The sequence below is a fragment of the Geospiza fortis genome, unplaced genomic scaffold, assembly GCF_000277835.1.
Source record: "Geospiza fortis unplaced genomic scaffold, GeoFor_1.0 scaffold5, whole genome shotgun sequence".
NCBI lineage: Eukaryota > Metazoa > Chordata > Aves > Passeriformes > Thraupidae > Geospiza > Geospiza fortis.
In genome coordinates, this window is record NW_005054421.1 from 1,053,700 (window position 1) to 1,070,019 (window position 16,320).

The 16,320-nt window shown below is 60.7% G+C and overlaps 2 protein-coding genes across 9 annotated transcripts in view; one reads left to right on the forward strand and one right to left on the reverse strand.

Moving 5' to 3' along the window:
- Nucleotides 1-7,535, forward strand: part of LOC102044586 (myomegalin) — a 29,053-nt gene extending 21,518 nt beyond the window's left edge. For 3 of the 7 annotated variants that reach the window (XM_031061653.1, XM_031061647.1, XM_031061648.1), the window contains 20 exons: nucleotides 48-136; nucleotides 254-402; nucleotides 524-824; nucleotides 916-1,084; nucleotides 1,192-1,308; nucleotides 1,387-1,861; nucleotides 2,417-2,652; nucleotides 2,875-2,926; nucleotides 3,200-3,417; nucleotides 3,546-3,740; nucleotides 4,279-4,485; nucleotides 4,640-4,765; nucleotides 4,868-4,987; nucleotides 5,076-5,253; nucleotides 5,335-5,459; nucleotides 5,668-5,769; nucleotides 5,911-6,413; nucleotides 6,485-6,623; nucleotides 6,725-6,771; nucleotides 6,969-7,535. In XM_031061653.1, the coding sequence (XP_030917513.1) occupies nucleotides 48-136; nucleotides 254-402; nucleotides 524-824; nucleotides 916-1,084; nucleotides 1,192-1,308; nucleotides 1,387-1,861; nucleotides 2,417-2,652; nucleotides 2,875-2,926; nucleotides 3,200-3,417; nucleotides 3,546-3,740; nucleotides 4,279-4,485; nucleotides 4,640-4,765; nucleotides 4,868-4,987; nucleotides 5,076-5,253; nucleotides 5,335-5,459; nucleotides 5,668-5,769; nucleotides 5,911-6,413; nucleotides 6,485-6,623; nucleotides 6,725-6,771; nucleotides 6,969-7,001 (3,581 nt within the window). In that variant the 3' untranslated portion in view covers nucleotides 7,002-7,535. The remainder of the gene's footprint in view (nucleotides 1-47; nucleotides 137-253; nucleotides 403-523; nucleotides 825-915; nucleotides 1,085-1,191; nucleotides 1,309-1,386; nucleotides 1,862-2,416; nucleotides 2,653-2,874; nucleotides 2,927-3,199; nucleotides 3,418-3,545; nucleotides 3,741-4,278; nucleotides 4,486-4,639; nucleotides 4,766-4,867; nucleotides 4,988-5,075; nucleotides 5,254-5,334; nucleotides 5,460-5,667; nucleotides 5,770-5,910; nucleotides 6,414-6,484; nucleotides 6,624-6,724; nucleotides 6,772-6,968) is intronic. The other 4 variants (XM_031061649.1, XM_031061654.1, XM_031061651.1 and 1 more) reach the window with 3 other exon arrangements.
- A 186-nt stretch (nucleotides 7,536-7,721) lies between these two features.
- Nucleotides 7,722-14,077, reverse strand: PRKAB2 (protein kinase AMP-activated non-catalytic subunit beta 2). 2 transcript variants are annotated; one of them, XM_005426683.2, is made up of 8 exons: nucleotides 13,694-14,077; nucleotides 12,621-12,798; nucleotides 12,252-12,418; nucleotides 11,313-11,406; nucleotides 10,624-10,738; nucleotides 9,327-9,460; nucleotides 8,959-9,027; nucleotides 7,722-8,609 (listed from the first exon to the last, which is right to left on the reverse strand). In XM_005426683.2, exons 2-8 carry the CDS (start codon nucleotides 12,780-12,782, stop codon nucleotides 8,532-8,534), a joined length of 819 nt encoding a protein of 272 aa, XP_005426740.1. In that variant the 5' UTR covers nucleotides 12,783-12,798; nucleotides 13,694-14,077; the 3' UTR covers nucleotides 7,722-8,531. The 2 variants fall into 2 exon arrangements, with proteins under 2 accessions (XP_005426740.1, XP_005426739.1); XM_005426682.2 differs by having other exon boundaries at nucleotides 10,618-10,738.
- Nucleotides 14,078-16,320: the final 2,243 nt, after the last annotated feature.

Sequence of the window (16,320 nt, forward strand, 5' to 3'; positions counted from 1 at the left end):
GCCAGTGCCGCTGCTCTGAGCGCCCCGTGTGCTGTGCTGTCCCCTAGGTCAGGCCGCAGGTTCACACACCGATGGCAGCACCAACTTCACGGACAGCATGAAGGAGGAGGCAGCCCGTGTCTTGGCACCCCAGCAGGTCAGTCGGGGCAGCGCCACGCTGGGAGGAGCGGGGGTGGCGGAGCTGGGCATTGCGCCCCCTCCAAACCGCGTCCCAGCCCTTGGGAAACGTCCCTGTCACCCTCTGTGCCTCTAGAGCAACCCCCGGGCCCGCAAGGAGAATGGGAGCACCGAAAGGAGCGCAGCGCCCACCGCGCCCGAGCGGGAGCTGCGGGCTGAGCAGGAGCTGCGGGAGCTGAAGGCGCAGCTGGAGGAAGCCGGCTTCTCCTCTGTCTCCCACATCAGGCAAGAGCTCTGGGGCTCTGCAGCCGGGGCTGCCAGTGGCCGGAGGGGACACCCTACATCATCCCTGTGACACAATCCCTGCCGGCCTCTGCCCGTCCTTTACCGTGCCTTGTGCCCCCAGGAAGGCGATGCTGAGCCTGTGCCTGGAAAACGCGGAGCTGAAGGAGCGGATGGGTGAAGCCACGTCGCTGCTGGAGAGCGGGGAGCAGGAGGAGCCGGGGCTGGGCAGCCCTGTGGCCACTGAGCCCCGGCGGCTGCCGCGGAAGAGCCGCGGGTCCCTCGGAGGCAGCGGGGATGGCCCAGGGCTCCCGGCAGAGAGGGGAACGGTGCCCACCAAGCGCCCGGCGCTGGAGACCCGAGCCCAGGGTGACATGGCCAAGAGACCGTGCCCTGGCAGCCCCGGTGGAGGGGACGGGAGCCATGTAAATGCGCAGGGAACCGGGATGGAGATGAGAATAGAGCTGGGGATGAGGGTGGAAATGCAGAGCTGACAGTCCATCTCCCCTCCCGCAGGTGGAGGGCTCGGTTCCCGGCGGGGGCTGGCCCGGGCTGGGCGCAGAGCTGCGCTCCCAGGTGGCACAGGGCCAAAGGCAGTGCCAGGAGCTGCAGGACAAGCTCGCTGCCTCGGAGGCCACGGTGCGGGCACAAGCTGAGCAGCTGGAGAAATACCACGTCCTGCTCCGTGAGTGAAAGCCAGGGTGGGGTGGGGGCGTGTTCTGAGCCCTGTGCATGGGGCAGGGGTGATGAATCCTGCCCGGGGGGCTCTGAGCTGATGGCGCTGCCCAGCAGGTGAACCTCAGACACAGCAGCTCAGCAAGCAGGTGCAGGTGGACTTCCAGGACCTGGGCTATGAGACCTGTGGGCGCAGTGAGACCGAGGCAGACCGTGACGAGAGCACCAGCCCTGGTAAGGAGAGCCAGGGCTCCAGGGATCCCTGTGCTCTGCCCCCTGGCACAGAGGAGTGACCTGCTGTGCTCCCTGCAGAGTGCGAGGAGCCAGATGTGTTCAGTGAGACCAGCCTGGGTGAGGAGCTGGGGTCTCCCTGCCAGCCAGGGATGTCCAGAGTGGGCAAAACTGCCCGGAAAACCATGGCCCTGGAGGATGTGGAGGCCCTGCACCAGCACATCCAGGACCTCAAGGCCCAGCTGCTCAATGCCAACAAGGTGATCCAGAGCCTGCAGCGCCGTGCCCGCTCCATCTCTGTCACCAGCGGCTACACCTCGGGCGCTGAGCGGCCCCTGCCGGCTCCCAAGGCCTTGGCGTCCCCAGCGCACAGCCTGACGGACGAGGACGAGGGCTGGCAGTCGGACGGGCACGGCGCGCTGTGCCCACCCGCCCTGCGGGCACACCGCGACCTGCAGAGCCTGGTGCACCGCGTCACCCTGCTCGAGGCACAGCTGCCCGCGGCCAAGCACGGAGCCACCTTGCCCAAGGAGCTGCACTCTGCCACTTGGCCCGGGTATGGCCCTGGGGCTGGGAGCAGATGGGGAGATACAGTGATTTCCAGGAGCTGCCCGAGGCTGGTGGCTCCTTGTTGCTTGGTTTCCCTGCAGGAAGGTTCCTGGGGTGTTTGTGTGCTGGGGCAGAGTCCCAGCAGTGGATGATGCACAGACTCCCTCCACGGTGTAGGAGTCTGAATTGTTGCTAGCATAGTCCAGAGTAAGGAAGCAAAAAGGACCTTTGCATAATATCCACAGATGTTTTATTCAGTGAGGTGTTCAGGTCCCAGCACCCACACCCAGAGCTTCTAGCTTTTTCTCTACGGGGGCCTGGGGGCAGTACAAAGGTGAGGGCCAATCAGGGAGTAGGGAAGGAGTGGCTCAGGAACATAGGAACAGACATAGGAACAGGGGAAGGAGCCAATGGGGTCTAACAGCTTTCTGAGGGAAACTTCTTGTGTCTCCCTAGACCAGGGAATGCTCCCCAGGGTCCCTACACCATGGCACTTCATCCCTGCTGTGTTCCCAGCGGGTCTGGCTGCCCTGTGAACACCCTGCTCGCCCATCTCTCCTAGGAAATACAACTCTCTGATCCAGGCCCAGGCTCGGGAGCTCTCCCACCTGCGGCAGGTGCTGCGGGAGGGCCGTGGGCTGAGCCGCAGCCTGGCCCAGCACCTGCGGGACGCCCTGCGCTCCTTCGAGGACCTCCTCAGGGGCACTGACATCGACTACTACCTGGGCCAGGGCTTCAGGGAGCAGCTGGCCCAGGGCAGGCACCTGGCTGAGAGGCTCAGCGACAAGCTGGGCATCAGTAAGCACCTCTAGGGGGGCAGTGGGGCTGGGTGTCATGGGCGTGGGATGGGTCAGGAAGGGATGCTTTGATGGGTGAAGAGCAGGAGCACTCTCACATCATGTGCTGTGTGGGATACCTGCTTTGCTTTGGGCTGTCCTGCCCTGCTATGGCTCTGTGCGGGACCAGGCATCCTGGGGCATGGAGACACTGACTGGCTCTTCTCTGGCCTTGCTTTCTCAGGAGATCGACAAGACGGGGAGGATAAAACCAGTCACGAACTCCTGGCACAGAGGTACCTGTTCCCAAGGAAGGCTTTGTGGGATGTGTTGGCATGGGCACCCTGAGGTTATCACTGCTCTTAGGTGAGGGCCCAGGGTGCCCTCGGGGTCTCTGCCCCAGGTGGATGTCCTGGGGCTGCTCTGCTCTGCTCTGGGGATGGCAAGGCTCGTGGGCACTCTGTATCTCTGAGCAGCCCTGCATCACTAGTGGGACACAGCATGTGGCGGATCATGTGGGAAAGGGCTGTGGGATGGAGCTCAGACCTGGTGATGGGCCATCTGCACAGGCTCAGCCGGGAGCTCCAGGAGAAGGAGAAGGTGATTGAGAGCCTGGAGGTGAAGCTGCAGGAGCGCTCCGAGTCCCCAGGTAGCAGCTGCCCGCCCTCGGAGTCATCCCACTCTGCCAGCAGCTCATCCTTCACCTCTGAGGGGCTGGAGCCCTGCTCTGATGGGGATGCAGCCAGCGAGTACAGCCAGTGCCACGAGGAGCCTGCCCAACACACAGGTACCACCAGGGGCCACAACTGCAGTGCCCCTGGGCACAGGGACTTGGCTTCAGGAGGAGGGCTCTCTGCCAGGCTGAGCCAGAGCCACTGTGACACCTCACTCTCTCCATCTCTCTCCTGTCTCTAGGCCTTCACTTTGACTCCTTGTCCCAACCCGTCAGTGCCCCCCTGCCTGCCCTGGCCCCCGGGCTGTCCCCCTTCCTCCCTGCCGGGCCCCCTCCTCCTGCGGCCCCGCCACTCCTGGGCTGCTGTGGGAATTCTCTCTGCTCCCTGGCTGAGGCACAGCAGGAACTGCAGGTGCTCCGGAGGCAACTGGGAGAAAGTGAGCACCCTGCCTCTTGGCCTGGGTTTGGTCCTGCCTGCCCTGCATGCTGTGCTGTGACACATCATCCCCACTCTCTCTGACCTGCATGTCCTGCCCTTGATCTTCTCCTTCCTCTTTGGGCTATGGCTTTGAGGTTGGGTCCCACTGCTCTGGCTGGGGGACAGTGGGAACATGTGGCTTTCAAGTAGAGAGGACCTGGTGGGTTGGAGGGACCCATCCCAAGACAGCATTAGCCCCTAGGTGTAGACACTGGCATATCCCAGGTCTTCTAGGAAAGGCTGATTTGGTAAGGTGTTGTGTAGGAATGGGGCTGAGACCCTCCACCTTGTGTCATGTAATCATCAAGGCCTGGGAGAGCCCCGGCTCCTCGGGGGGAATAGGTTTGGTTGGGACAGGAGGTCAGTGATGGGGACACTGGACTGCACTGTTGAGCAGAGCAACAAGGGGGGGAAAAGCAGATGGAGGGAGTTCGTTGCCCCTTTCTTCCTACCTGCTCATTGTCCTTCTCCTCCTCCCCACTGTCCTGCGTGTGCAGGTGTGACACTGCCCATGGCACCAGCAAAGCCCACAGTGCCACTGGGCCCCTTTGGAGAGGGCAGCAAGGCCCCAGCACCGTTCTGCTGCCACGGAGCCCTGCAGGGCCCAGCTGAGCTGCCCAGTGGCCTCTGGGACGTGCCCCCGCCCGGCCAGCTGCTCTATGGGGCCCTGCCCCCGGGGTACCCCTGCGGGCAGAAGCTGACAGGTATGGTCCGTGGTGGAGAGCACTGGGGCATCCCACCTGCCTGTGGGGTGCAGGGAGGAGACCTGGCACCACAACAGCTGCGGGACAGGGCTCTGCTGTGGAGAGGGGCAGGCACAGCCTTTCCTGCCCTGAGCTGTGTCCCTGGCTGTGGCAGGGGCAGACCTGCTGGAGGAGCACCTGGTGGAGATCCGCAACCTGCGCCAGCGCCTGGAGGAGTCCATCTGCACCAACGACCGGCTCCGGGAGCAGCTGGAGCGCCGCCTGGCCTCCAAGGGCAGCGGTACGGGCTGGGGCTGCGGGGCCAGGCCTCTGCACATCCCTCTGCTCACCCCCTGCGCAGCGGGGCGCTGGGACAGAGACTCAGCACTGCTCCCTTCCACAGGACTGCCCAGTGATGTCTATGCCCAGACACCGGAGCTGGGGCTGCAGCTGAGCAGGGAGAACCAGGCTCTGCACGAGGAAAACCGGACCCTGCGGCTCCAACGGGACCACCTCTCCCAAGGTAGGGCCGGGCCAGCATCCTGGGGCTGAGCCCCAGCGGGCACTGGCTGAGTGGGGTGGTGGTGACACCTCCTGCTCTCTGTCCCCAGAGCTTGCACGGGTGCAGGAGACACTGGTGGCTGCCTGCTCCCGGGCACGGGAGGCTGAGGCAGAGCTGGGCCAGAGACGTGGGAAGCAGCGGAGGCTGGCGGAGGAGCTCTCCGAGTGCCAAGAGAGTGTTCGGCAGCTCCGGGACGAGCGGCGCTCTCTGCAGGAGGACAACAACAGGTAAGGTTTGGGGCACTGTGGCCCTGGGGCCGCAGGACTGGGAGGGGTGGCTGGCACCGGACCCACGTGTCACCTCTGCAGGCTGCAGCACTCGGTGACGCTCCTGCAGCAGCAGAGTGAGGAGCAGCGCCTGCTCCTGCAGACCCTGCGTGCGGAGCTGCACATCTACAAGAGCCTCCCGGGCCCCTCTGCTGAGACACGAGCAGGTATGGGACCCATGGACAGCATCCCTGCCCAGCCCCGGCCCTTGGGGTGCCTGGCCCCTCTGCAACCCTTGGGTGGTCCCAGACACTTCTCCTGGGGCAGCAGGTTGCACACAGTGGCCCTGCTGGCAGGCAGAGAGGGAGGGCAGCCCAGCAGCCTCAGGCACGGAGCCACATCTACCTACAGGGGCTCAGATGTTTCTTGTTCCAGGCTGCTTCCCATCTCCTCCAGTGCGTGATGTTGGCACTGACTCAGCAGCTCCCCTCCTGTCCCCACTGGCCTCCGGCACGTCGGTGCTCCGGCGGATGGACGGTGGGTTCTGCTGAACTCGTGGCAGCACCCTTGCTGAGCAAGCCTGGAGAGCTCAGAGCAGAGTCGAGCGCCCGGGATGGGACACGGCGGGTCACCAGGGGAGCGGGCAGCGGTCCTCACCTAACCCAGCTTGCTCCACAGAGCCACGTGGGGCAGACGTGCTGCCGAGGAAGAGCGAGGGACTGACGGGGGCTCACATCGTCGGCCGCCTGGACACGTACCGAGCCCTGGAGCAGCACATCGTGGAGGGAAAGGCCTTGGCCCGGGAGCTGATGTGTCTGACACGCCCAGCACTCGGGCTGCCCAGCTGCCCGCTCCCGGCAAAGGAGGTAAAGCGTGGGCAGGACGGGGCAGGCAGCACCTGGGGGCCAGGCCCTCGGTGCTCTGTGCATTACGTGGCTCCCGAGGCCAGAAGCAGCCCCGAGGGCTGCAGGGGCAGCTGGAGGCCGGGAACCTCCAGGCCCGGGGATGCTGCCGGCTCCCGCACCCTTCTCCCGCAGGCCCTGGGATGGACGGGCACGGGGCAGGGCCATCTGTGGGGCAGCGCCAGCACCCTGCACGGCATCCTGGAGGAGTGCGTGTCCCTCCTCGCTGCCTTCTGGAGCACCGTGCTGCCCGTGAGCCCGGCCCAGCACCAGGGCAAGGTGAGCAGAGCTGGGGACCGGCGGGGCACCGGGGCCGGGTGCTCAGAGCTCATCCCCCTCCCCTGTCCCAGGAGCAGGTGCTCCAGGGCGAGATCGCGGCGCTGCAGGCCCGGCTCTCCGAGAGGGAGGATGCTCTGCAGAGCACGGCCAGGCGGCTGCGCAGCACAGCCCAGCTCAAGGACAGCATGGAGCAGTTCATCGTCAGCCAGTGTACGTGCTCTGGTGGCACGGCCAAGCCAGCCTGGTGCCCATGTGCCCAATGTGGTTCTGTGGCACAGGGACCTCACTGACCCCATCTCTCTCTCCTGCAGTGACCAGGACCCACAGTGTGCTGCGCAAGGCCAGGACAAACCTGGAGGTCAGTTTGCCCTGATGCCCTGGGGATGGACACAGATGGCACACACCCTGTGGTGGCTGTCCTGGAGTGCTGAGGGCTAGCTGGGTGACTGAGGGGGACACAGGGACACATTCTCCTTGTCTATCCTCAGCTAGCATGTCCATGTCCCCAGGGCACAGTAGTGCTCTTCCTTATTGCCATGTGTCATCTCTTGCCAGGTGAAGGCCCAGCAGGCCCTGCCTGTTGCGTGAGCCCGTGCAGGGCAAGCAGCAATGGCCAGCAGGGAAGAGCCCCCTGGCTGCTGAGCCGAGCCGTGCCAGAGGGCTGGAGTGGACCCCATCCCTGCTGCTCTGAGGGCCAGGGTGAAAGGGGTCTGGGGTGTCCAGAGCTACACAGTTAGTGGGTTTGGGCTGCTGTAGTGGTTGCATGCCCTCCACCAGCCTTTGCTTGGCATGGCAGCAGCAGCTGCTGGCTTGGCCTTTGTCTGGCCCATGCTTCAGCACTTGCTCCCTTCCACCCTCAGTGCTCAGAGTGGGGTGACACAGCCCCCCATGCTGAGCACAGCTTGCCCTGGGACCTGGTCCCCTCTGTAACCCCGATGAGTCCCTGTCCCTGCTTGTGGATGTATGTATATGTATATAGACAGAGGTACTGGAAATGTGCTTTGGGGACTCCGCACATGTCGGGGCCCCAGCACAGGAGGAAGATGTAAGAAATGCCATATTCTGTTCAGTGGCTGAAGAGTCCCCAATAAAGGTTTCCTTTGGGTTGTGGTGTTTCTGGCATGCCTGTCTCTGCAGCTGTGCTCCCCCTCCCCAAACCACCTGCAGCACAGGGTGCTAAAGGCCCTGGCTGAGTCCCCAGGGGGTGGCTCAGTGCCCTACCCTAACAACCCAAGGGCAGCTCTATGCTGCACTGGGTGCTCCCTTTCCTCCTCCTCTGGACCCCCTCTCCAACACCAGGCAAGCAGCACCGAGAACAATAAATACTGTAATAAATAGAGAACCCCCTGTCCCACGGCACTGCTGCAGCAGCAGGCGGTGCAGCCGGGGTCCTGGAGTGCCTGCCCAGCTCTGCTCTTCCCAGGGCATGTGCCAGTGCCCCTCTGGCTGTGACAAAGTCAGCCCTGTCCCACAGAAGCAGCTGATATTGGGGACAGGGCGTTGCAGTCCTTGATGGTGCTCTCACAGCAGCAGGTAAGAGTGGCTGTGTCCAGCTGTGCTGTCCATCGTGCTGGCTCGACGCTGAACCTCGCAGAGGTTCAAAAAAGCTGAGGGGGGCAGCCCCACAGCCAGGGCTGTGGAACAGGGAGCAGGTGTCAGGCTGGAGTGTCACAGAGCCCCTAGCAGGCAAGGTGGCCTTGGAGATTGAGCACCAGGATAGCAGCACAACCTTCAGAAGAACAGGATATGTTCCTGGAGCCTGGACTGGGTGCAGTGCCAGGACCACCTTGAGGCCCTCACAGGCTGGAGAAGACAGGCAGGGTGAAGCCCTTTTCATGTTGGGCGTGAGGAAGGGCTGTTCTGGTGAGCAGCAAAGTGGTCCCAGAGACTCACAGAAGCCAAGGGAAGCTGCAGGTGGGTGGGAACCAAGGGCTGAACCACGCCGGTAGGATGGGACAGCATCACAGGCCCCAGTGGCCCTGAGCTTGTTGCCAGGGCCCGTGTCCCTGCCAGCCTGGAGGCTGCAGCCAGTGGCCAGGTGTCACACAGTCCCGTGGCCCAGTGTGTGCAGACAAGCGGCGTTTGGTGTCCTGCGTGGGGAGCGTGTGAGGCCCCGGCTCAGATGGGCTTGTACAGCAGCGTGGTGACGTACTTCTTCTTGTAGCGGTGCGTGGCACTGAGCACCATCACGCCATCCTGAGGGAGACAGCGTCAGCATGGGGGGCCAGGGCACCCCTGGGGCTCAGGGAGCTGCCCCGGGCTGTCCCTGCTGTCCCCAGTCCCACAGCCAGTCCAGTGCACAACAGGCAGTGGGGCACAGCAAGGGCAGGGTCTGATACATGCTTAGCTCCCCAACGCTGCAGGGAGGCAGCTGAAGGGAATTGTCAGGAGGTCTCACCCTCTGCCCCCGTGTGTGCCACCCCTCACCACGCAGCCAGCTCCCATCTGCAGCCCCAGCTGAGTAGGTTCTGCTCCCTGCAGGTGCTGCAGGCTCCTGGGAGCCACAGCAGCTCCTCACCTGCAGCATCACAGGACCTGTGCTTACCTTGATGGAGAGCGCGTAGAGGTGATTGAGCATGACGTGGTTGGGCTCAGGCAGCAGGGCTGGGTCACACTAGGAGGAGAGGAGCGTCACAGGGGAACGGCAGAGCCCTGATCCCCCCGCCCCTGCCTGCACAGGGAGCTGCTGCCTCAGGCAGCCTGAGCTGCCACCACCTCTGGCTGTTCTGAACAGGCACAGAGCTCAGCTAAGCACCAGAGGCCAAACCAGTGTGGCAAACGGGAAAAGTGACACTTTTCCTAGGAAATGCCAAGGGCTAGACCCCAGCCAAAGGGGGCCCAGGCTCCCTGCAGACAGGACTCCCTTTCTGACCCCAGTGTGGCTCTGTCAGTGCGCAGTATGCTGGTACACACCGAGATGTTGGTGTCCTTGTTGAGGATGACCTGGAGGAGGTGGGGCGGGAGGATGGGCGGGGATTTGAAGCGCTCCTCGGGCCGGTACACGTACATCTCCTGGCCGTAAGGTCCCGGTGGGGAGCTGGATAAATCTAGAGACAAGACAAAGGCAGAGACATGAAATGACTGAAGCAGGATGGGCGAGCACAAAGCAGCTCCTAAGAAGCTGAGGAGAACTCAGCAAGGTCTTTCAAGCACAAGCATCCTCCACAAGCCACAGGCAGGGATCTATTCTATAGCAACAGGTCAGCCTTTTCACAGCAGAAAAAGCAGCTGGGTGAGCCCATGGCAATCCCAAGCAGGGCTGTAAGCTGGTACATGCACTGACACAACACAGGCACCCCATGTTACCCACCACAAGACCCCTCAAGCACACGGTTCAGCCAGGTCCCTCTCCCTGCAGGAAGCAGCTGGTTTGCTCCACAGCTGTGCCCTCAGCAGCAGGGGCACAGGGAGCAGGCTGCTCTGGGTACTGCCTGATGGAGGTCCAGGGAAGGCAAACAGGAACTCTACACTGAGCAGCTGTTCCAAACACAAGAGGGACCTCGGGAGCTCGTGGTCACTGAAAGCTGGAATGGCCACATGGGATCTGAACCTTTGGGAACAGCCAGCCCCCAGAAGGGCTCCATCTCCTTGGGCTGCTGCTGCTTGCTGGCTTCTCTCCAGCAGAGAGAAGCTGGGAAAGGACATGGAGCTGGGCTGTACCTGAGATGGGGCTGTAGCAGGGACACACACACGACTGAGCTTCCTGCCAGCATTTCACACAGCCAGCACCACCAGTGCCTGTGTGGTAACCTAACCTGCTGCTGTAACACAAGCAGACAGGGAGGTCTGCAATGTGCTAGCACTGGTACAAATTACCTTGGCATGAAAACTAAGAGTAGCTGCTGAAAATAAACTGGATCCTGCTATCACCTAGCTTGTACCCTGGATCAGATGACTTACAGTTGACCAGACAGAAAGGGCTGATGTTCCTGGCATTTCCCAGTCCGAAATGGCTCTCTCAGCCACGCACTGCAGCAGCTCTGCCCTGGGATGGTGCTAGCACAGAACAAGTTACACCAACACAGCCCCTCCAGAGGGATGAGGCCTCAGCTGTGGGCTGAGGAGGACACGCTGCCCAACACTGCTCACACCCCCAGTGAAGGCCACAGCTCTGCCCAGGGGATCTGTGCACCCAGAGCAGCGAGTCTCAGAGCAGAGGAGGTGGGAAATAGCACATGCAAAGCTCTAATGCCACAAAACTCACCCCGACCTGAGGTTTCTGAGCTTTCCAAGGAATCCACCTTCAACGCATCAAACACCTCAAAGTCAGACTTCTTGACATGGATGAGGTTGTTTATCGTCCCCATCTGGCTGGTAACCACAGGCTGGAAAGAACTGGAGTGAGAATCTTCCTGTGTTCAGCTCCAACTGAGGCACATTCAGTGCTTCCTAGATCCTCCCAGCCCAAGCTGTCTTTGCTGCAACACCACCTCCGAGCACAGGAGGCTGGTGTCCCTCTCTGCCCTACACTTACAGACCTTTGCTGTTTACCCTGGGAGGATTTTCCTTTATCACAGGCTCCTATATCACCTCCTATTTCCATCCTCCATCCTGCTACATGCCCATGGGTAGGTGTGTTGTCCTTCCCATGCTGCTCCCCCATGATTCAGTTTGGAAGAGAACCTGTACGTGAGTGCTGACCTCATGGCCCATCTTCCTATTGCCAATTCTCAGTGGGACTTGAGGGTCTTCTGGCATTTCCCTGCCCTTTCCCAATGCTTCCTCATAAATCATGACTATGTCCAGAGGAACCAGCCTCTGCAATGACTCAGGGGATGGAGGTGTGCCTTTTGTTTCAGGAGACAGTCTCTGCTCTCCCTGTTCCCCCTCTGCTGAACTTACATCTGTCTAGTTCCCTGAAGAAGACGAGATCTGGAGGAATAAAGCTTGGAGCATTACCTCAGATGGATCGTGAACCCACTGGCCATCCACAAAAAATTTGTACTGGTGCTCTCCTTCTGGAAGGTCCAGGATAGCGACAAAGTCATTGTGGCTGTGCAGAGAGAACAGATGTGCAAAGGCATCAGCCTGTTCATGCTCTGAATGCTGCTCTTCCATGGGGCCCCAGGAACCAGCACTGCCCAGCCCCTCTACCCCAACACCTTCATGCAGGGTCAGGCTTGCTCCTCATCAGTGACCCAAGGCATGGCCACAGCAGGCACGAGCACTCCAATGCTCCTTTGAGCATTGCATGGCTCAAACCCCTGGCAGCCCAGCTGCAAGGGGCAGTCCAGCCCTCCGTGCCCCAAGAAAGTGGATGTGACAGACACCCTGTGCAAGACAGGCTAAGAAGAACACGTGGGCAAAGCTCCTGCCCTGTGCTGGCACAGCAGGACAGGAGCAAGTGGGACAGCTCTGTTTATCAAATCTGAAAATGAGATAAACTCATTCCAGATTAACTGCTAGAGTCCTACATCAGCTTCCATGTAAGTCACAGATGTGCTGCAGAACAGTGAGAACATCATTAGGGCAGGGAGATATGTGAGGGACAAACAACTAACACCCACTGGCAGCCATACAACTAGGCATGGGGTAATGCTGCAGCCAAGGGAAGAGCTGACAGCTTCCAGAGGACTGCTGCATACCTGGGCAGGGCTCTGCTGCCAGCATTGGCTGCTGTGGGACATCCAGCTGGGCACGCAAAGTGGCCCATCCTGTCCTGTCCCTGTTTCACAACTTCCCACTGTCCCTGCAGCACCACGCAGGGATGGAGCTGACCGTGTATTTGCCTCAGACCACAGCTTGAGGGAACAGAGCAAAGCCAAGAGAGCAAAGGAAAATGTTCTCTGCTCTGGAGCAGACATGAACATAGAGTAAATGACTTGAGGGACTGGCTACCTCTTGATGAGTGGGATCTTGGTGCTCCAGTTGTTGAAGGATCCGGAGATGAAGACCTCCTTGCCTCCATCAGCCCAGCGTATGACCGTTGGACGAGCCTGTTGGGATGGTTTCACTGACTCCTCCAGATCTGGCTGCCACGACACAAACTCCTTGTCCCCAGGGATCTGGGCAAAGAAAACCAGAGAGAGGTGACTGAATGAACACATTCCCACAGCTGGCCTCTACCAGCCACACACAGGAGCACCACAGAGCTCCTCCAGGCCCCCAGCTCCCCAGAGACGCCTGCATGGCTGGGAACACAGCCCCACACAGGCAGTGTGCCGAGGCTCTGGAGGGCAGGAGGGGAATGGAGCAGCCAGCCCCTACCTTGGAGTCGTGGGAGCTGAAGACGCTGGGGTCGTCGGTGCTGCCCACCATGATCTTGTGCGGGTGCTCCTTGGCGGGGTGGGAGGCACCGGAGCCGTCGGAGCGCTGGGACTTGGAGCCATGGCGCTCCCCTGACACCCGCTCGCTGGTGGTGTTCCCCATGGCCCCTCAGCAGCCCCTGGCAGGGACACACAACAACACTCTGCCTTGGCAGCAAGGAGAGGAGCAAAAGAGCCGTCTCCCAAATGTTCTTTGCCAGTGGAGACAAACAGCAACCCTAAAAAAGGTCCCAAGTTAATTTCCACTACCAAGTTTGGGAGCTGAATGGGAATGCAACAAACAAACAGCTTGACCTAATTATAGCCACATCCTTAAAACCATCACTCTAGTTAAGCTGGTAATTGTTAAGACTCCAAAACCAATACGACTTCACCTGTGTCCCACATCAGCCCCTGGCAGCCAACAGAGTAGAGCTGATGGGAAAAATAAAGCCAACCTTTATTGTCAAATCAACTGCCTGGCGTTAACAGAGCCTCTTTCACAGTCCTGCAGTCAGGCTCTACAGACAACCCAGCAAGAAAACAGCCAGGGAGTGAAAGTAGCAGCTGTTTTACAGTCCCCAACAAGTCCTGGAGAGCTCACAGGCAGAAGAGCAGAGCCTTGTGCCTGCAAAGGCGACGGGGAGCATTTAAAGTGTCCGAATGGAATCGCCCAGGCTGGAGCTTGTCCAAGGAGCAGGGCTAATGCTGTGGTGTCTGCAAAAAGCTCAGCTCTCAGCAGCATTCACTTATGATTCACCAGGCAAGTCACCGTGTCAGCTGCAGCACAGCACAGTGAGCAGAACCATTTGCTGTCACCTGGCCAGCACCTGCCCAGCTCTCTGCAGGGACACGGTGAGGGAAGGGCAGCCCTGGCCACCTCAGCGTCCCTCTGCAGCTGGAGATGGCCCCCATGCCCAATCTCACCCAGCTCAGAGAAAGCAAAACAGAACTGACCAAGCCACGAACAACCACATACCTTTTGGGACAAACAACAAAGCCACTGCAAGCTACACAGGACTCTTCAGGCCTTACCCTCTTTCCAGGAGCTGAGATGGACTGGGGTTTTTGCCACTTCCAGGCTTATTTTGCAGCTTTCAGCTTACTGTGGGATCTGCAGAGCAAGCAAGGGGACAGCCAGCCTTGCTTCATGTGCTCACGTGTGACATTTGGAGGTTTGTTTAAAAGATCAAGTTATATGAAGAGTGCCAAGTGAGGCTGCCAGCCAAAGCCAGGCTTTAGAACATTATGGAGCAATTACTACAGTATTTCTTAAATCTTGAGGGCTAAAAGGTAGCTCAAGTGGGCAGCTAAGCCATACCCTCACCCCTCTCAGCGCAGATCAAGTACACCTGAAGATCCAGGTCAAATGAGCTACACCTCTTCTCTGACATCTTCCCCCTGCTGCTCTGCAGGGGCTCAGACAACTCCAACAAAAACTGCCCCGTACCACCAGACCTGCTGCTGAGGAGTTTCCTCTCCAGCATCTCCACTGAGGCTCCCTTACTTCTCATCTACAGGGAGGAAGGTGGGAAAGGCTCAACTTCCCTTGTAGCAGGACAGACCTGGGAGACGTGCAGGTGTTACCAGATGGGAAGCTTCCCTTTCTCTTCTCTAAAAGGATTCCAGTCCCTCTGTCCCTTACAGGTCATGCTCTCCAAACAATCCCTGAGGTTTATCCCAGGTTCCTGTCTGGCGTGTGCCATCTGCATCCCCTGCATCACACACACAGGCACCTGTCCTGTGCCCGGACAGGTCTTTGTGCACAGCCTGCAATACCTGGCTTTGCTGAATTAACTTTTACAGCTCAAACCCTCCTGCATCCAGGCCAGCCCTTGTAGCATTGGGAGATGGTGTGACACAGGTACACCCAAGTCAAGGGTAGAAATGCTGCCCACACCACAGCCCCAGTAAACCTCCACGGCATCTCTGTACATCCCAGTCTGGCAGCAAGCCCCAGCCAGGCGCAGCCCACGGCAAGGTGCCTGCCTGCCTGCCCCATCACCAGGGCCCTTCGGCTCCAGCCAGCCCCAGCTCCTCATGTGGAAAACGACATGTGAATTACACCCATACCCCTCCCCGGGATGTGCCACGCTTGCTGCCTCTCCCACCCGGCCAGGGACCGCGCTGGGAAGCACTGGCAGGCAGCCCGAAGGGGTTCTGCAGGACGGATGGGATGGAGTCTGTCCGGGAGTATGGCAGGCATTCATTCCCAGGGGCTCCGAGGGATGGATGGGGTCTGTCCGGGAGTATGGCAGGCATTCATTCCCGGGGGCTCTGAGGGAGGGATGGGGTCTGTCCGGGAGTATGGCAGGCATTCATTCCCGGGGCTCTGAGGGAGGGATGGGGTCTGTCCGGGAGTATGGCAGGCATTCATTCCCGGGGCTCTGAGGGATGGATGGGGTCTGTCCGGGAGTATGGCAGGCATTCATTCCCGGGGGCTCTGAGGGAGGGATGGGGTCTGTCCAGGAGTATGGCAGGCATTCATTCCCAGGGGCTCCGAGGGATGGATGGGGTCTGTCCGGGAGTATGGCAGGCATTCATTCCCGGGGGCTCCGAGGGATGGATGGGGTCTGTCCGGGAGTATGGCAGGCATTCATTCCCGGGGCTCCGAGGGATGGATGGGGTCTGTCCGGGAGTATGGCAGGCATTCATTCCCGGGGCTCCGAGGGATGGATGGGGTCTGTCCGGGAGTATGGCAGGCATTCATTCCCGGGGCTCCGAGGGATGGATGGGGTCTGTCCGGGAGTATGGCAGGCATTCATTCCCGGGGCTCCGAGGGATGGATGGGGTCTGTCCGGGAGTATGGCAGGCATTCATTCCCGGGGCTCCGAGGGATGGATGGGGTCTGTCCGGGAGTATGGCAGGCATTCATTCCCGGGGCTCCGAGGGATGGATGGGGTCTGTCCGGGAGTATGGCAGGCATTCATTCCCGGGGCTCCGAGGGATGGATGGGGTCTGTCCGGGAGTATGGCAGGCATTCATTCCCGGGGCTCCGAGGGATGGATGGGGTCTGTCCGGGAGTATGGCAGGCATTCATTCCCGGGGCTCCGAGGGATGGATGGGGTCTGTCCGGGAGTATGGCAGGCATTCATTCCCGGGGCTCCGAGGGATGGATGGGGTCTGTCCGGGAGTATGGCAGGCATTCATTCCCGGGGCTCCGAGGGATGGATGGGGTCTGTCCGGGAGTATGGCAGGCATTCATTCCCGGGGCTCCGAGGGATGGATGGGGTCTGTCCGGGAGTATGGCAGGCATTCATTCCCGGGGCTCCGAGGGATGGATGGGGTCTGTCCGGGAGTATGGCAGGCATTCATTCCCGGGGCTCCGAGGGATGGATGGGGTCTGTCCGGGAGTATGGCAGGCATTCATTCCCGGGGGCAAGCTTTATTGCCTTTTCCCGAGGCCCCCGCTTGGGCACGTTCCCAGTTTCTCCACCACCTCTGTGACCTAACCCGTAGATAGAGCTCGTGGGGCTGCCTGGGCAGGACTTAGGGAGCTGTTCCAGAGGAGCCCGTGAGCAGGCTCGGTGGTATCACAGCGGGAAAGGGCAACAGACCAGGCTGCACCTTCAGGGAACGGCTCCCTCCGTGCTCCGGCGCAGCTAGCGAGGGAAAGCCCAAAGGAAAAGGAGAAGACTACCAGCAGCAGGCGCCGGCTGCCT

Coding starts and splice junctions, on each gene's coding strand:
- PRKAB2 (XM_005426682.2), bottom strand. CDS start 12,782: ATGGGGAACACCACCAGCGAGCGGGTGTCAGGGGAGCGCCATGGCTCC. Junction 11,407..12,251: donor AAGATCCCACTCATCAAGAG/GTAGCCAGTCCC, acceptor CTCTCTGCACAG/CCACAATGACTTTGTCGCTA. Junction 9,028..9,326: donor ACAAGGACACCAACATCTCG/GTGTGTACCAGC, acceptor CTCTCCTCCTAG/TGTGACCCAGCCCTGCTGCC.